Here is an 18481-nt window from a genome sequence, read left to right on the forward strand (position 1 = left end):
AAAATATTTTTGCAGTTATTTTGTGTACGTTTTACTTTTATGATGATCTTTACTATATAATCAAAGCTATTATAACATTTCACGTGATGATCTTTATTCATTAACCACCGGACATTTTTATAAAGAACCAAGCTGCTCAGGCGACATCAAATGGAGGCTGCAAATTTGCTTTGAAACCACTGGCCTTCAGGGGTTTCCTCGTACGATCATCTGGTCGCACCTTCAAAAATCCCTGTCTTGTCATTTCAACCTCCTAGGACTTCTTCTGCCAACAACCAGGTGTAATGTTGCTGCAAAACCAAGTCCCCAAAACCACCTAGAAGCTTCTCTTCCTAGTCTCACATTTGCCTTTGCCCAGAGCGCTCCCAGAGACCCCCTCCTAACCCCCCAAAGTCCACTTCATGGTTCATCAGGGCACAAGAAAAGCTCATGGAGAATCTATTGGATCTCCCCACATAACACAGTGTTACCTCGTGGCGTCCTGTGGGTGAGAATCTGGTCAGTGGTGGTTCAAGGTTGTCTGCGGACCCCACGGTTCCCTCACCATCCTGTTGTAGAACAATATATACGCCGTCTCCTGGCGCTGCTCGCAGACGCTCTTGCAGCTCGTCCTGGAGACCATCAGGTCGTTGTAGGTCAGCCAGCTCTCGGTGGAGTTCGTCGGCGCCGCGTACGGGTTCACGCCGTCGCTGATGTAGTGACCTGGGAGGCAAGAGATCAGCTCTAGAACTATTGAGCTCAATGACATTTTGGTTTTCTTTATGGAATATATTGTTTAAAAAACGATTTCAAACAGAGAGAAAGCGACTCATTACTTGCACTCGTCTCACCTCTAGAAGCTCTCGGGCCGATGTGGCTGATGATGCTGACGAGGTAATACTTGCTTCCACCCTGAGAGACGACAAGAGTCAGTTCAGGTCAAGATGTCAAACTCAATTACTCTGCTCCTCTCGAGGTAGTAGCACGGCATCTCAAGGAGTAGTGCCACAGTATCATACGAAGTAGTACCTTGTCACCTCTCGCTCGAAGTAGTACCACAACGTGGTAGCACAGTGATGCCTCTCGAGGTAGTACCGTGATGCCTCTCGAGGTAGTACTTTGATGCCTCTCGAGGTAGTACTTTGATGCCTCTCGAGGTAGTACTTTGATGCCTCTCGAGGTAGTACCGCGATGCCTCTCAAGGAAGTACCCTGATGCCTCTCGAGGTAGTACCCTGATGCCTCTCGAGGTAGTACCCTGATGCCTCTCGAGGTAGTACCCTGATGCCTCTCGAGGTAGTACTTTGATGCCTCTCGAGGTAGTACTTTGATGCCTCTCGAGGTAGTACCGCGATGCCTCTCAAGGAAGTACCCTGATGCCTCTCGAGGTAGTACCCTGATGCCTCTCGAGGAAGTACCCTGATGCCTCTCGAGGTAGTACCCTGATGCCTCTCGAGGTAGTACCATGATGCCTCTCGAGGTAGTACCATGATGCCTCTCGAGGTAGTACTTTGATGCCTCTCGAGGTAGTACTTTGATGCCTCTCGAGGTAGTACCGTGATGCCTCCCGAGGAAGTGCCAAGACGCATCTCGGAGTAGTACCATGGCACCTCAGGGTAGTACCATGGCAACTCTCGATGTAGTAGCATGGCACCTCTTGAGGTAGTACCATGGCATCTCGCGGATTAGTATCACTTGACCACTCGATGTAGTACTACAGTGCTTCTCGAAGTAGTACCACAGCACCTCTCAGAGTAGTACCACGGCGCCACTCGATGCAGTACTACTGCACCACTCGAGGCAGTAATACGGCGCCGATGTAGTAGTACAATGTTGCCATCCAAATAATACCATGGCACCTCTCAAAATTATAGTACGATGCCTCGCAAAGTATAACCAAGACGCCTCCGAGTAATGCCGTCTACAGATCCTTGTGCTTCTTAGTCGACAATTTGAGAGTTTCTTAAGGACGTGCACCACATAATATCGCTCCGGAGGTCCGTTCAAATAAAGTCACGTAATAGTTTAACACATGTGGTGTAGACGCTGTAATGTTCAGTACCTTGTCGGAGGGAACTAGAAGATCCTTCTGCAGTGTGATAGGGTCAGTTATCTTGCAGAGGGTTTTTCCGTCCGTGTATTTAAAACGCTTCAAGTGCAACACCAACACTCTGTGGAGACACACAGGGTTTGGAGATGCAGCGACTCAGAGGTGGAAGCTCCTCACCTCGGCAGCGTGATGAAGGAATACTGCTGGTTGGCCTCTCGACAGCCGCACTGACAGCAATAATCCAACTCGGTCTCCTGGAGGGAAGCAAGAGGAAGTCTCACAGCTTCTGGGCGTCACTGTCACAGTCGTCCTACCATCATGAAGTCACGCAGAAGCTGTTTGACGGTGTTAGCGCCCGATGACAGGTTGAGCGATATGTGTGTGAACTCTTCTTCTTTGTAAGATCCTGTGGCACAGCTGGAGGTTAAACACACAAAGTTTGTATTGGGTAGAAACCTACAAGAATGTACTAGAAGTATATCAGTGACATCACAATATTGAACGGTTTAATTTAACATCTTAAATGTTGAAACTTTAAATTGCTTGATTGAAATGTTTTGAATTGTGTTTTAAATGAATTCAATACTTTCTATTTACTTATCTCTATTTATTAATAATTTAATTGGATATTTTGAATATTTAAAGAATTTAATTTGTTAATTTCAAATAATGACAATAATTAAAATAAATATTAAAAAATATTTGTATTTAAGTCCCAAAATCAAAAATACATTTTCTGAAAGATTGAATTTTTTTTTTTACTATACTATACCTATATTTTTGTATTGAATTTAAAATGCTACACATTTTAAAAATATAGAATTTTTAAATTATTTTTTGAATTTAACATTCTCTGAATATTAAAGTCTAATAGGATATTATTGGAATATTATTAATATAATATAAAATATGATATTTTTAATTTTTTGATTAGAATTAGAAATTATTTTTGCAACATTTACATTTTAATTCAAAAATAAATATAGACATTATTCAATTCAGCAAGTTTAAAAAAAAATTACATACTTTAAACGAAAACATTTACAATTCAAAAAAATCAGATTTCGAACAACTGAAATTAAACCACTCAATAATGGGATGTGGCTCTGATGTGGTTCTTTAGATGCGTGTCTGGTTCACCTCGCACACGTTCTGTTGTTGACCATTTGAAACAGCAGAGAATCTTTAAAAGCTTGTAGATGCATCATCTGCTCCAGAACAGCCACTAAGAACTCGTGAGCATCCTGCGAAGGAATCCGACCATGAGACATCAATCAGAACCAGGATGCTTTGGTCTAACTTGGAGTAGTTGTTCCAAAGGTCATGCAGGAGACATGGTGTCTCCAACCTGGCCGGGGGCAGGGTCACTTCTACAAAAATAAAGTGTGTGACCAGACGTACTTTTTGGCCGTTGTTCTTGAACTCTGGAGCCTCGGCAGCCACCGCGTGCTTGAACGTCACCAGGAGTCTGGACTTCAGCTCGTTGTCGGAGTTGTGACACGCCTGGATGTTCATGAAGGTTCTGGACAAAGTATAACATTCGCCTGTTATGTTATTTTCAACATTTGAAAGGGTTTGGGAGTCAAGGTCGTACCGGACCACCGTTGAATCCGGCTTCTGACCGCTGATGTCTTTGATTAGGTCCACCAGGGTCAGGAGGCTCTGGAGCGTAGCATTGATGTAACAGTAGTTTCCTGGGTTGGGGAACCTGGAGAACAAATGGAAGATCAACGATAGTTAAGTTTAGCTGCCTTCAACTCAAGTTACATCAGTGACATCAGAATAGTTGATGGTTGAACTTCACATTTAGTTAATACATTTTTTCAAACATTAAAACTTTTCTTTTTTTTACCCGCGTGTTATCAAGAGTAACCTTGACCTTAGACCTTTAGATAACACAAGGGTTAAATAATTGAATAAAGAATTAAATTAAAAAAAAACAATGAGAGTTTAATATGCCTATTCTAATAATAATAAAAATATAATAATTCATATCCTTTTCCATACAAATGTAGTGCCACCAGATTTCAGAATTTGAAAGGATAAATTAAACCAATATGGCACTGATATACTGTACCTCCATACAAGTGCGCCGCAATATAAATAAGTGGCCCTGAACCTCATTAAAGTAATGTAAGTGGGTCTTAAATAGATGTTGGACTCTATTGTATCATCAGTTTTTGTCTGTTTGTACAAAACTCTTTTAAATATTTACATTAGAAAATGATCTTAAGCCCCGCCCACACAGTTTTTCTGTAGATTAAATCTTGTTTAATTAAGCATTGAGGGTTGTCACCGCGAGTCATCAATCACAGAAGTCTCCACCTCCAAGGGGCTCGTTGTATAACCGAAGCGGGTGTGATTACAGCTGGCTGGAGGAGGAGTGAAGAATTATTACGTCATAATGGACTCCGCTCTCGTAACCTCTTGTTCGCCGGGATTTCAGACGGGGGAGAACTTTATAAAGTAATGAGTTCAAAACATGGTCATGATGAGAGACTTACTGCGTCTTGGAGAGGAAGACCTCAACATTTGAAACATGCGAGTCAGGAGGGTTGGGTTTGCACATTAGTTGGCGTTTGAAGGTTTAAAAGGCTCCTTCAGTTCATACATTTAAAATACAGAACAGGCCGGACTCGCTCGTACTGGATCAGACCGAAAGGTCTTGCATGAACTGACCCCAGTGTCAGGAACGCTTCCGATGTAGAGGTGCTCGCGACGGCGTCCGTCTCTCCTCTCTGCACATTCCTGCCCGGGGTTCTGTTACAATCCAGCTCCACTCGCGCAGCCGACTTCTTCTCTTTGGCAATCGGGGAAATGTAGTCACTTCCCTTTTGGAAACAAAATCTGCTTCACTAGTTTCATACTGTGATCAACATCCAATATGCATGTATGTTTGATCAGCTAAAGTGAAGGTCGAGTAAGTGAGCGACAGTGCAGAGATCATCACACCTACCTTACCACAAAGCCAGTCACAGACTGTCCTCTTTTTCACTGGAAGGTTTTGGCCACTGTCAAAACATAACAACATTATTGGTAAAAAAAACACTTTGGTGTCCAATCATCCATCCGTCGTCTACTGCTTCTCTGAGGTCAGATTCAGGGGGGTGGGGGCGAAGCAAAGAGGTTCAAAAACCCAATTCTTGCTCTTCAGGAAAAACCCTCAGGTGTTACTAAGTCAAGTGGTAAACTAGTCTCTCTACAAGTCCTGGGTCTGCCCATGTTCCCTCCATGTAAGTAAGTAAGTAAGTAATTAATTTTTATTTATAAAGCGCTTTTCCAGACCAGGGTCACAAAGCGCTTAAACAATCAAAACAATATTCAATAAAGTATAAACTTTAAAGATCAAGATAAAACTTTTAACACAACGGGAGTTCCAGAAATTCAAGGAAAAGCCTGAACAAACGTCTTAAGATGTTTTCTAGTCAGTAGATCATCAAACACAAATAGAGAGGAAGATCGTTCCAAAGCTTAGGAGCAACAGTCTGGAAGGATTTCTCTCCTCTGATCCTGAACCGTGTTCAGGAACCATCAGTAGATTCTGATCCACAGACCTCAGAGCCCGAGCTAAGGTGTAAGTCTGGATCAGATCACTGATGGAAGGAGGAGCCTGACCATGAATAGATCTGAAAGTAAGAACCAGAAATATAAAGTTGATCCTGAAAGAAACTGGAAGCCAGTGAAGAGCTTTAAGGATCGGAGAGATGTGAGTTCTTCTACTTGAGCGGGTCAGAATTCTCGCTGCAGAGTTCTGAATGTGAAGGAGCAGAGGCAATAATCCGAGTCTCACCTGGATGACGGAGCTGCCCAACATCCCTCTTAGGGAGAGTCCGGAGATAAAAATGTTGGCCACTTGTAGCTGCAATCTTATTCTTTTTTCAGTCAATACCCAAGACTACAGAACATCAAAGGTACTCACGTATGTTGTCTAATCTCTCTTCCCCATCGCTCAATGGAATCAATTACTTGGCTTTCTGAGCAGAATGGAGCACAAAACATCTTAACAAAACATCTTGAAGGTTGGGTTGTATCGCCGGACTGATCGTGTGACTGACACTAAGCATTACAACGATCAGCAACATTTGAGAACTCGATAGTACAAGTCACCATGTAAAGCTGGCGACTGTGTGAGTGACGTAATATTGTGACTACAAAGTCACTGGATCACTATTTTTTAGGGTTAAGGCAGCCTGTTATAGCTTGAATAAATATTATTATATGATTTTATTGTCATTGATGACATTGATGTTCTGTCTTTATGACGTCATCAGGCCGGTGTGTGAACTAGTCGAATTTCTGATCAGAAAATATGTAATTGACTAAATATGTCACACAGTGAAGCAAGATTACCTTTTTAAACCAAGGGGGTCCAAGATGTTTTTCTCTCGTTTATTTAACTAAACCACATATATGATCAACAAATTGTGATAACTTGGGATACAAAAAAAGTGTTAATTCTAGAGAATGTGTTTCATATGTAACCACATTTTAAATTAAACAATATAAATAATTAATATGTGAGGTAAACGCGTACATACAAGTTAATTATAGTTTTGAAAGAGTTGTATTAATGGTTTTGGTGCGCCGGAACCTTGTACTCGGGATGCCGCAAAGTCCGGACGTCAATTCTGAACGGACTCAGGAAGAGTTTCCACTTCCGCTTAAATTGTAAACACTCGACCACGAGTTATTGTCAAAATGGTAAGAGCGTCGTTAAACTTAGTTTTTCCTTGTTATTACTTATATTGTACGACATAAAGTATTCGTGCCTTTTTCTCCAGCCGAAGGTCCAGAAAACAAAAGGGGAAAAGCCTTGTCACCCCTTCAGCAGGAAAGCTGCGTACCTGGCCCGGGAAGACATCCGACTCAAAAAGAAGGACAGGTGACTGATAGTCAATGTTTGAAATGCAAACGAATACATGTAAAAGAAAACCAATGTAGAGATTTCTGGGATATTGGTCTACATCTTCTAGAATAAATCGGATTCATTTATTGTAACTCATGGAAGTTATTAACTTATTGCAACCTAAACTGGCAAGTTTAAATGATCTAAAACCCATTATCCAGGTTAAAATCTTAATTTCTGGTAAAAGATCAATAATAAAACATAGCTGATTCGGGTCAATACACTGTTCTGGTTCTCTTGGAACCTCTCTTTGTTTGATGGATCTACGGACTCCTTCAAGAATCATCTTAAGACTTTCTTATTCATGGAGGCTTTTCCCTGACTTTCTGGGACACCTGTTTTTTTCTCTGTGTTATCCTGATCTTTTTAGTTTATATTTTTTGATTCTTTCTTTTTGTTTAAGCGCTTTGTGACCCTGGTCTAAAAAAAGCGCGCTATAAATATAAATTGCTTACTTACTATAACTTCTACTTCTGAACGGCATTCAGGAAATTGAACATGAAGTTACGAAAGTTACTGTAAACTTGTTAGTCTGTTTAATTTTGACGACCTTCACTACAGAACCAATACACACGACACAGAGACAAGACCTGCCTTATGTTGCCTCAGAGTTTTTAAATTGTGCCTTCTGGGGCTAGGTTTAGGCACAACGGACAAAAGTATATTATTGTAAATTAATAAATCGATAGTAAATGTGTAAATATAAGTTTGATGAATTGAATTGTCTTCTTTTCCAAACGTTTTGTTCTGTGTAGGCAAAGGAATGACAAAGCTGTACGTCTCAGTGGAGTAGGTAAGTGGACTCTTGTTGTAAAAGACTTGAGTGTCGTGATTCTGAACCGTCTCTTACCTTCTCTGTAGGAGAGAAGCTGATGTGGTTTCAGACACAACTGGATCCTGAAAAGGCAGCGTATACGAGAAAAGATGCCTGTGAAATCATTGAAAGGTTTGGTTATTGCTTAGTCAAATCTCTGAAGTGTGTAAATCTTTTCACGACATTCATGTGTACGTCAGTAGGTTTTTCTACAGTGAAATTTAATCTCCAATATTGATCCTAATATACTGATAGAGATACTTTCATGTTTATTACTACATCCATGTGTAGATACAAAGATTATCAGGTACTGTAAAGAAAACAATTATCTTGGCACACTTTGGTTTGATCCATTGACATCCGTGTTGACAACTTGCGTGTGTGCAGGTACCTCCACAGGTTCGATACAGAAATGGAGCAGATCGAGATAGTGAACGGAATCAAAGGTCGCCAGGGTCGTCTCCACGGAGCCAGAGAAAGCGTCATCAAGCAAACAGTCGAGCGGGAACGTGCTCTGTTCGAGGGCAACGGATTTGGTCAGTTAAATTCTTTTTTTTTCCTTTCACGTCTGTAGTTTTCCTGAGGGTGTAACTCTGCCGTGTTTTCACAGAGATTCCAGATATTATCAATGCCAAACATCTAAAGACCTTTAGGTAAGGAAAATAAAATGTTGCATGTCCTTTGTTAGGAAATAACAGGAATGTTTTCACAACACAGACAATTGGGAAATGTTGAGATATTAGCTGATGAATGAAACTTTAATCAAATCTCACTTTTCACATTTGTCTAAAGAAATGTACGTATAATTTGGGCAGCAATTAATATTAATAAATCGAAGGAAACAAACTTCTATAATATTTTATTGCATGTTAGGAGCCATCCAAGTCTAATGCATGTAGTGAAACTGCAATAACCAATTTTGCCTCTTCTATGCAACACTAGATGGCGCCAATGGACCCTTAAACACATTTCTCATGTTCTTTATTAGTAATCAAGGTTGATGCATGTTTTACTTTGTAAAAGAAGGTTCCCCATTTTCTCTACTTCTTTGTTGAGGCCTAGTTTTTTTTTTTTTTTTAATATGTATTCTATTTTGGCAGAGAGTGGAAAGGCGACCTTCAAAAACTCCCCAACCTAAAGTTCCGGAAGGTTTCCAATAAAGGCCTGGATTCTAAGGGTGAAGCTGATGAGATTAAAGACGAGGAGGAAGAAGAAGAAGAAGAAGAAGAAAAAGAGGAAATTGAAGAGACGGCAGTGATGTCTGACTGAACCTGGACAGTTTCAAGAATAGAGAACTGAACAGCTTCATGTGAAAGCGCAGGAAGCGACGCCGGACAGAAGTTCTACGTTCACCGTTTATTGCACAAATCAGGACTTGTGTTTTTCATTGTTTTTTTTTGCATTGCCGTATTGTGTACAGGTCACCTGCATACAATGAAACATTCAGGTCAACCCAACTTCAAATGGATTCTTTATAAACCTCAAAGTTGCTATCAATGTCAGTTTACCATGTCAAAGCTTAAAATACCAGGATGTTCTATGGATTGGAAATAAAAACTCACCTCAATATCTACAGAAGTGTCAGGTATTGATCAAGTCAGGTTCAGGATAAGCAGCAGAGAGGCTCTTATTTGTCACAAGTGTCTCAAAGAGGAAATATTTGAAGCAAAACATCTGTTGCCACAATCTGACCGAAAATAAGCAGCTGGATGTACATATATTGTATGAAAATAAGAGTGACTGGTGTCAGGATGGTCATTCCCCTTCCAAAATAAAACATTGACAAGTAATCAGGCAATGAGTAGAGTAAAAAATGACGTAGATCACATTAAAATGAATACAAGTCATGACATTAGGATGAAAAATACTGAGACGATGCATACCTCCGCCAAGGAGCAACTTCATAAATCGCAGCATACAAACATAAAAATAACTTCTGTGGTTTAAGAACGGCTTTGGTTCACAGAGACATAGACATTTTTTTTTATTTTACGGACCTCATCTTATGTAGAATCTACCACCGTAGGAACCTTAATCCAGATGAAACTGATGAACACCTTGGAAATGCAGATGAAAAATCTACCAGTCGATTGGCAGAGAGAAGTGCATTTGCAAGACGGGTGTCAAAATAAAAAAAGTGACAAATCTTTTAGCAATCTTGGTCGTGGCGCAAATTTTATATTTTCAAAACGCTCTTTAATAATTTGGTTCCCATTAACCTTATAAGTTATTAGAAGTCAACGATAATCTCTGTTCCTTAGCTTATATGAAACATTGGCATCTTTACTAGTCACCATATCAACATGAAAATTGCTCTACTTTGATTGTCGTATCAAGATGAAGTGAAGTTAATCTTACTTGAAGGTTTTAAATTACCGTATTATAACTTCTCAGCATCTTATGTTCCTGAGCATCCTCATCTACGTTCTCCACTTTAGCAGCTGAAACGAACAGAGCAAATCACCATTTCCAGGACGGTACCAGAGAAACTAATAGGAAAACTTGAGTCAAACCGGGTTCTGTACGGGTGCCAATGCCCTCTCCACCGACATGTCCGAATCTGTGTGGCACTCAGGAGCGGCACTGGGGGCCAAACTTTGGGACACCTGTGGCTCCTCCTCTAACGTGCCGTTGCCCATGTTGTTGCTGGCCCGAGCTCGAGGGTGCGGCAGGTTCTCCTCCGGACAGTTCTGCACCGTGATGATGCGGTTGAAGGCCTTCAGGCGGTGCCACAGCTGCAGATACATCTTGCCCTGGATGTACATGAAGATGAGGCCTCCAGCGGAACTGAGAGTCACCACGGTCAGCTTGGTCCAGTACGGCCACTCCAGCACCCCTGTGGGAACAGCGCGGCCGTCAGCGCCCCCTGCTGGGAGGTGGTGGGTCATCATGTCTGGTGAGCGCAGCTTACCCTCTGATGTGTAGTACTTCAGAAGAGAAAAGCGCCATAACTCTTCTGCAACCGAGAGTGATTTCTAAGATAAGGCCTCTTTAAATCTCACATCAAGAGGTCTTCTACAGGTTTAGAAGTACTTTAACATTCTATTGCAAAGGTGCCTGAAGAGCTGAGCCATGGAAACAACTATTCCCAACATCCTAAAAGACTTGCTATGTAAGGCTAACCCTTTATAGACAGGTTCATCCTCTCCTCAGAATATAAGGGCCTCAGACAGACATGATCACATTGTGAGAGAATTCAGGAGGAACTGGAGGAGCCAGCCAAAAGCAAGCTGATCCCAGATGGTCTCGAGCAAGAACCGATGGAATTGCCGAGTTAGATTGAAGCTAGCATCCTTTTCCGATTTAATTCAGCAGCTAGAAGTAGTATTTTTCGTTTCATGTAATCTTGAGAAAAAGAGGAGGAAGAATCTGATTTAAAAATTGTTCATTTGTTTTTACAAATACTAAATTCGTCATAGTTAACCCTTGCTAGAGAACTTACTGAACTGACAAGAATACTACAATAAAAGTTGATGAATCAGTATCATCCTCCAATAAATGTATTTTGTATTTAGTTTTCTATTGTTAGCTTCTACAGGAGTACTACACACATACACACCTTATAACAATTCAGAATCCACTCATTTTTAAAACCATGCATACACTCACACCAACAAATAACCTAGAACACTCAATCGACCTCCGTTTGTGTCTGGACTATGAGAGAAACACGGAGTATTTGTACAATAGTTTGTAGTTATTTTTTTCAACTACCATCTCGTATTGTTACAAGAATGTTTAGAACATCAAATAAATGTTTGTTTAATATAATAAAACAAATTTGTCTTGTAACATAAAGTATTCACTCAGGTGGCAGCACTGGGTACTGCACCATACAAAACAAAAGACATAAAACTGTATTTTAAGTATTAACTGATGCAGCAAGTCGTCTTTTTTGGCATTAAAAAATGTAAATATGGAATTTAAGTTGATGCATACAAGGGAGACATAAAGGAATGAATGTGTCATCAGGGTTTTCTTTTTTGTTGTGTAGAGAAGCCTGACGAACAAAATGTATCTTAACCAAACTGTCTTTCACAGCAAGTATGAGTCTGCTTTGTTTACCCTTATTGTTGAGTTAAATTATCCATATTTCTAATCTTATCTGTACGGGTCACCACATAATCCATTTTGTTTGTGAGGCAACCTTAAAGCAACCCCCAGGCCTCGAGTCTGGAGTCTATAGCTAGAGGTCCATCTGAACAGATACAGTTCATACAGTTCTGTCCATCGGACTGAAAAATGATGCAGCATTGAAACCAATAATGTTAAAGTCCAATTCAATCGGATTCAAAGTTGTTTAGTTTCACTTGAGAATAATCAGAGAAGCTGATGCTGCAACATTCTTGAGTCCCATGTCTGTTGATCCACTGAAGGGCAGGAGGAGGTACTGACCGTTCTTTCCTAGTTCGAGTTCTTCGGTGGTTCTCCTGAACAGAATCAACACCGACCACAACAGACAAACGAGTGCAAACAGGTGAAACATCACAGAGCAAAAGATCTTTCTCCTCTCGCTGGTGTTCATCTGTAGCTGCTCCCACTACAAGAGGAAACCACAGAGAAGTGAAGCTGCAGCTCAGCAGGCCGTCTCACGATCGGCGTCCGTACCTTGAGCAGCGGTTTGAGTTTAGTCTCCATGATGAAGTCGAATTGGCAGAGTTCACAGCAGCGAGTGTCCGAAGACTTGATCCACTGGTTCAGACAGCCCTGGTGCACGAAACTCAAACTGCCGGTGCAGCGACAAGGCGTGATCAACAGACACACGTCGTCGCCCTCACAGTGGCAGATCCTGCATGAAGACAGCACATGAAGTTTATTCACATATTTGACATGACCTCCTTTTAAATCAATGAAAATAGCGATGAGTGTTCATGAACCTAAAGATGACTCATGAAACGCATGAGACAGACACACACTGACCTACAGACTTCCATCTCCGAGTCATAGGAGCTGAGGCGGGTCAGACCCCCGTTCGCGACACACTGTGCTTGCGGTGTAGGAACAGACATGTCCCCCCCGTCGGTCCCCCTCTCCTGGTAGGTCTTGGTGATGAGCTCCTCCCCTACAGCGGACGAGCTGCTGCACAGGCTGCGTGATGAACGACGTTTGATCTTCTTCTCGCCGTCCTGACTCCGAGAGTCTTCTTTCTGAGAACCCTGGCTCTCTCTCTTGTCGTCCTGCTCTTTGAGCCCCCCCTCGTCCGTCGCCAGCGGCTGGTTTTCCTTCCCGTCGTCGGAGCCCACCGACTGCAGCTCCATCACCTCCGTGATCTCGTCCGCACCTTTGCAGCTGCCGCGACGGCCGGATCTCCTTGCCTTCTCCTCGCTCCAGCTGCGAGCCGCTCGGCAGGCGTCGTCGCCCGAGGAGTCGGAGACATTTCCGCCGACGAGGCGGAGGCGTGGTGGGAGCTCCCTCCGACTTTTGGAAGTTCGCTCCTTCTTCTCCGCTATCTCGCTGCGCTCGGAACTGAGGCTGTTGCTGCGCTCGCTCCGGCCCTCCTGATCGGGCTTCGTGTCCGGCTCCACACAGTCCGGGGGAGCGCAGACGCTTCGCTTCCGGCGGTGCTTGCGTTTCACCTGCTTCTTCCCGGGCTGAGCGGCGGAGGCTGGTGCGGCCGTCTTTGGGTTCTTGATGTGGTCTTGTAACTCGGGGGCGTCTTCCTCTAAGCTGGGAAGCTGACACGGACTATGTGGACACACAGATGAAGACAGAATGAGAATGGAAGTGTGATGAATTTAGGATTGACTTTGGTTAATTAAGGTGGGTCGAGTAATTAGTGCTTCCCACTAAATTCAATGATTCTGTTAAAGTAAGTAAGTCATTTTTATTTGTATAGCTCTTTTCTAGACCAGGGTCACAAAGCGCTTAAACAATCAAAACAATATTCAATAAAGTATATACTTTAAAGGTCAAGATAATACTGAGAACAACACAGGAGTTCCAGAAAATCAAGGAAAAGCCTGAACAAATAAAAACGTCTTAAGATGTTTCTTAAAGGAGTCAGTAGATCCATCAAGCGCAAAGAGAGAGGAAGATTATATGCTGTTCAAAATAACCAACTGTTGACAACATGATAGATAGATAGATAGATAGATAGATAGATCGATAGATCGATAGATCGATAGATCGATAGATAGATAGATAGATAGATAGATAGATAGATAGATAGATAGATAGATAGATACTTTATTCATCTCACAGAGGAATTCACAGTTCAGCAGCTCCAGAAAATGTTACAAGATACCAGAAACTGTTACAAGAACAAAGACTGAGCTCTGCTGTTCCTGACTGTATCTCCTACGACCCGAAGAACCTGTAGTACTTTGTTCTTAAGAATTTGTTTGTTTTTTTGTCACGCGTCCGTCTATATACTCTTTTTAACCAATCTTGTGCCAACAAAGTGATTTTCAGGTCAGAATTCTTGAGCTTAAAATGCTCTATATATTTAGCACGCCCTCTAATGGTCAATATTGGTGTAGAAAAAAAAATGTGAGGGAATCTTCGTATCAGCATTAATGTTTATACAGTATGTACAACTCAGATTCAAATTAAAAGTAAATGTAAAACTTTCTTCCGGCAAAGACCACGGAAACACCCAGTTTTGTGCCCCGACCCAACATTTGTGAACCACTCATTGGACGACCATATTTAAGTTAAGGGGCAACTAATGTGAAAAACTCAAATCTCCTGACTCCCTCACATGTTTCAAATCTTCCTCTCCCAGATGCAGTAAGTCTATCATCATGACCATGTTTTGAAATAATTGATAATTTATAAAGTTCTCCCCTTGCTGAAATCTGGGGGAACGAGAGGTTACGAGAGCAGAGTCCATTATGACGTAATAATGGCTTCACTCCTCTTCCAGCAACCTGTAATCACGCCTGCTTTGTTTATACAATGAGTCCCTTGGAGGTAAAGTATTCCTAGACTGATGATATGCGGTGACAAACCTTGATGCCGACCAATCCCAGCAGGGTGGGTGTGTATAGTACAGAGAATTTAATCTCCGGAAAAGGGAAAAGTTTTTAGTGGGCGGGGCTTAAGAGCTAATGTAAATATTTAAATGAAAAGAAAGTTTTTACAAACAGACACATACTGATGTTTCAATAGAGGTCCAACATCTATTTAAGACAATTCCATAAACACATTAGCCTTAACTTAAATAATGATAAGGTACAGAGATTAACCTGAAATCAAACTTGTGCTCGACGCTCACCTGCAAATATCCTGAGCTGCAGATGTCTTTGAAGCTGCTTGAGATGTTGTGGAGTTGCTCGCCTGCAGCAGACAAGAACGGAGGTCACAAGTCCATCATATAAATAACATCTTGTGTAACAGAAATGCATGGCAGCCGGTGAAGAGATAAAGATGGTGGTGAAAGTGTGTAAGAGGATGAAGCCATTCACAAATCCCCATTTATCCTAACATACAGCTTTTTGCTATATAGGTGGATGTTACACTTTTAACTGGTTCACGTAACTAGGAGCTGAAAACTGCTGATACTGATGGTACCTTTGAGGTGTGGCTGGATCGACTCCCTGAGCGTCCTGGTGCTTTGGTCTGCCCCTGAGGAGACAAGAGACCGAAAAATCGCTGCGTGAAAATATAAAAGCGACAGTTAAAATCAATGTAAACCAAGTTAAAAATGATCGACTCGCGTATAAAGACCATTAGTGCTGGTGAACAGACATGTAAAGGTTATTTGTAAAGTTGTGAGAAATATATTAGTGTATAAATGCTGGATTTAGTTGTTCTTCCTAACGATTTAGGGGTGAAAACACAACATCATATATCAACTAAGAAGAGTCAAAAGGCAGTTTTGTGGTAAAAGGTCATTGGTTGTTGTTGCTTCATTGTGACCCGAGCTAAAACCATTCAATCCAATTACCAGACTGTGCCAGGCAGCGCCACGGTCAGACCTCTAGGCAATGTGCTGCTATTTTAAAACAACTTAAAGCACTTTTTCCCACAGCTTCCCACAGTCCTGCAAGTCTGCTCTTCTGGTTTTGACCCTGACAGCGACAGTCTGAGACCTCATTCACCCTCCTCGACTCAACATAGGCCGACATATTGGTAAAACTTAAATGCAGTTTTTTTTTTTTTTTCAATATAATGGTCATTTCTTTATTTGTTCATACGTGTGGACATTATCAACTCTAGTTAATCGTTCACCCAAAAATACACCTGTTACACATGTAGAATTCCCTCGTTGATAAGGTCAAGAGCAAATAAAGAAAATGAAGATGAAAGGGGTTTTGTTGAATACAAATGTATATTTGAGCTTGAAACAAAAAGAATCGAGCATGTCTTGTGTGTGTGTTGTGTCCCGTTTTAAGCCTTTGACAGTAATCATTTTGGTTGTTTTTTGATTTTACATTTCAATCAATGATTAGAAGATGCTTTCCAAAGGTTCATGGTTTCCGTTAACTTCAATAATTGATAAAATAACCTTTTTAGAAATTATATTTTGTCTGTAGAGATCAGAAAACAACTTTTATTTGGAACTTTTTAATTCAAATAATGTGAATCCGTTTGTGTTTAAACCTTGATGCTGAGTTTTTTTTTAATGTTTACAAAACATAAATACATTGATAACAGAAAGACATTAAAATTATCGTTATATTGACACCATCTTTTGCAAAAGTTTGACTTTATACAATCCAACCATTCCTCTGAATATATAAACTCATTTAACCCAGCTAAACTAACTCAGTCACACCTGACGATGATCCAACGGATGTTTACTCAAATATTGATCATCTATTTTAGATGGATTTACTTTTATTGGGTATAATTTAACCAGGCTTCATATGGAATTATTACATCATCTCTAAATATATGCCAGTTTATGTAGTTTACGGTAACGAAACCCACTCATTCAGACCATTTTCCCATCCCATCCACGCATTTAAACACAAATCCAAGAACTGAAATCCTCAAAACCCGCAGCCTGCCCTTTAGGAGCAGGATCAGAGTGTCAAAGAGGTCACATTGACACCACTTCTGGAGGTCCTCCAGAGACACCCAACAGGGAGACGACCAGAAGGACAGTTGGAAAGAGATAATCTCCACTGTGACCTTGGAACATTTTAGGATACCTGTATTTAGGATACAGGCTGAAGTGGCAACTGGCCAAGAATGTTGCATAAACATTGAGGAATTCTTATGACCATTCACTGGAAAACACCAAATCTATATTTAGTGGGATTATTTGATGATATTTTTATCTACATTGATCAAATTCATAATTAAACTCTGCTATAGTCACCATGAGTCAAGTCCATGTTCGCAATGGAGACTAGTGATAAATATATATACCAGCATAAATACAGGAATTCAATAAAAACAGGAGGTTTTGGTCGAGAGGTATTTTTGCGTGATCCAGTCCATGTACCAAGATGCCATAACACGCCGTAAATCACTTAAAAAAAAAAGACACTGCGACAAGTGAGAGACTAGTATGTAAGCTGATAAAAGGATTTGCCTCCTTCAAATTAGTAGTGCGGAGTTCACCGTGAGCCTGGAGGACGTGTACACATGAACACCTGCTGTGTAAGATGCTTTGGTTCAGGAATAAATTCAACTTCACATCAAACTTAAGCCTGATATTTGTCCTTTTTAGAAACACTTCTGCACAACTTATCCACAGACTTGCACACATATGATTCTTTCACTGCCCACTCTGACCGCAAACACAAAAAAGGTGCATGTTTGTCAAGTCTGCTTCACAGCCCCAAATAAATAACGTTGATCAGCATTGCAACGAAAATAGATTTTTTTTTACAAAAACCTTTCCTTATTGCCTTTTAAATGTCAATTAAGCCTATTTTTATTATTTGATCAGCTGAATATCAGCTCAGTTTGAGTGGTGTCGCCTTCAAAAGGTTATGACAGCATCTTTGGGGGAAAAAAATCATTTAAAAGAAAGAAAGCAGAGCTGATGACTCAAAACTCTCAGGAAATGGAGGAAAAAAACGTTCCTATTTTTATCCTGCAGGTCATTATGTCCTCGTACAGACAAAGTGCTTTAACGCTCGATAACAAAGGAGTGTTATAATGATTCTTCATTTGACTGTATATCTATGGAAAACGATCACAGGAGATCGGGAATTAAAACCACTTTGCTGGTATTTTAATTATAAAAAATATGATTAGATTCTTGTGTATGTAGTGACACGTGACTGATCTATACGCTCTGACTCACAAACTCTACTGATAAGTCATGTTATTTAAGCAGCTTGTATCAGTTGCACAAACATCCATTTGTCTTATGCCACGCTTGACTGTGGGTTGTTTGTGTAAAAGTTAAATCGGGCTACAAATGTTAGTCTTATCATGGACATAATTAACCTTTTTTAAACATGCGTATATCAACAAAACTGGAAGGTTCATCTCCAAGAACAGAAACTCAACAGAACCAACCTCATTTCTTTCTTTGGGGCGTGAAGAACTCTTGGCAACCGGGTCTTTGGCAGGAACCACAGATATCTGCTGTACAGGCATCTTCATCTGCTTCAGCTCAGGACTTACTTCCACAGCATTCCCTTCAGGCTCCGTGTGTCCGATCTCTGATCAGATTCCCAGGCTGCATTATACTGATCCACCTACAGGGCCAGGCTGTGTGTTTCAAAAAAAATATTTTGATGGTAAGTGGTCTACAAATGGAAAGAGACCATGTCACTGAAGCAATCAAAACGCTGTGGAGGGAGGTCGCCATGACGACCGTAGCTACC

At 41.1% G+C, this 18481-nt stretch overlaps 3 protein-coding genes across 4 annotated transcripts; 1 reads left to right on the forward strand and 2 right to left on the reverse strand.

The window, feature by feature from the left end:
- Positions 1-119: 119 nt before the first annotated feature.
- Positions 120-6154, reverse strand: LOC148089538 (ubiquitin carboxyl-terminal hydrolase 12-like). The gene is made up of 12 exons (XM_087784267.1): positions 5948-6154; positions 4985-5039; positions 4708-4859; positions 3623-3736; positions 3430-3550; positions 3169-3272; positions 2343-2445; positions 2206-2282; positions 2041-2149; positions 831-891; positions 545-702; positions 120-481 (listed from the first exon to the last, which is right to left on the reverse strand). The coding sequence occupies exons 1-12, from the start codon at positions 6025-6027 to the stop codon at positions 467-469; spliced, it is 1149 nt and encodes a 382-aa protein (XP_087640393.1). The 5' UTR covers positions 6028-6154; the 3' UTR covers positions 120-466.
- Positions 6155-6630: 476 nt separating this feature from the next.
- On the forward strand, positions 6631-9315 carry tma16 (translation machinery associated 16 homolog). The gene is made up of 7 exons (XM_087807973.1): positions 6631-6729; positions 6810-6910; positions 7690-7727; positions 7796-7880; positions 8136-8284; positions 8359-8401; positions 8849-9315. Exons 1-7 carry the CDS (start codon positions 6727-6729, stop codon positions 9015-9017), a joined length of 588 nt encoding a protein of 195 aa, XP_087664099.1. The 5' UTR covers positions 6631-6726; the 3' UTR covers positions 9018-9315.
- A 130-nt stretch (positions 9316-9445) lies between these two features.
- marchf1 (membrane-associated ring finger (C3HC4) 1) lies at positions 9446-18450 on the reverse strand. 2 transcript variants are annotated; one of them, XM_087807952.1, is made up of 8 exons: positions 18171-18450; positions 15261-15314; positions 14965-15026; positions 12669-13433; positions 12357-12537; positions 12144-12288; positions 10660-10704; positions 9446-10584 (listed from the first exon to the last, which is right to left on the reverse strand). In XM_087807952.1, the coding sequence occupies exons 1-8, from the start codon at positions 18255-18257 to the stop codon at positions 10256-10258; spliced, it is 1668 nt and encodes a 555-aa protein (XP_087664078.1). In that variant the 5' UTR covers positions 18258-18450; the 3' UTR covers positions 9446-10255. The 2 variants fall into 2 exon arrangements, with proteins under 2 accessions (XP_087664078.1, XP_087664087.1); XM_087807961.1 differs by lacking the exon at positions 10660-10704.
- Positions 18451-18481: the final 31 nt, after the last annotated feature.

The sequence above is a fragment of the Callionymus lyra genome, chromosome 1, assembly GCF_982586985.1.
Source record: "Callionymus lyra chromosome 1, fCalLyr1.hap1.1, whole genome shotgun sequence".
In the NCBI taxonomy this organism is placed as follows: domain Eukaryota; kingdom Metazoa; phylum Chordata; class Actinopteri; order Syngnathiformes; family Callionymidae; genus Callionymus; species Callionymus lyra.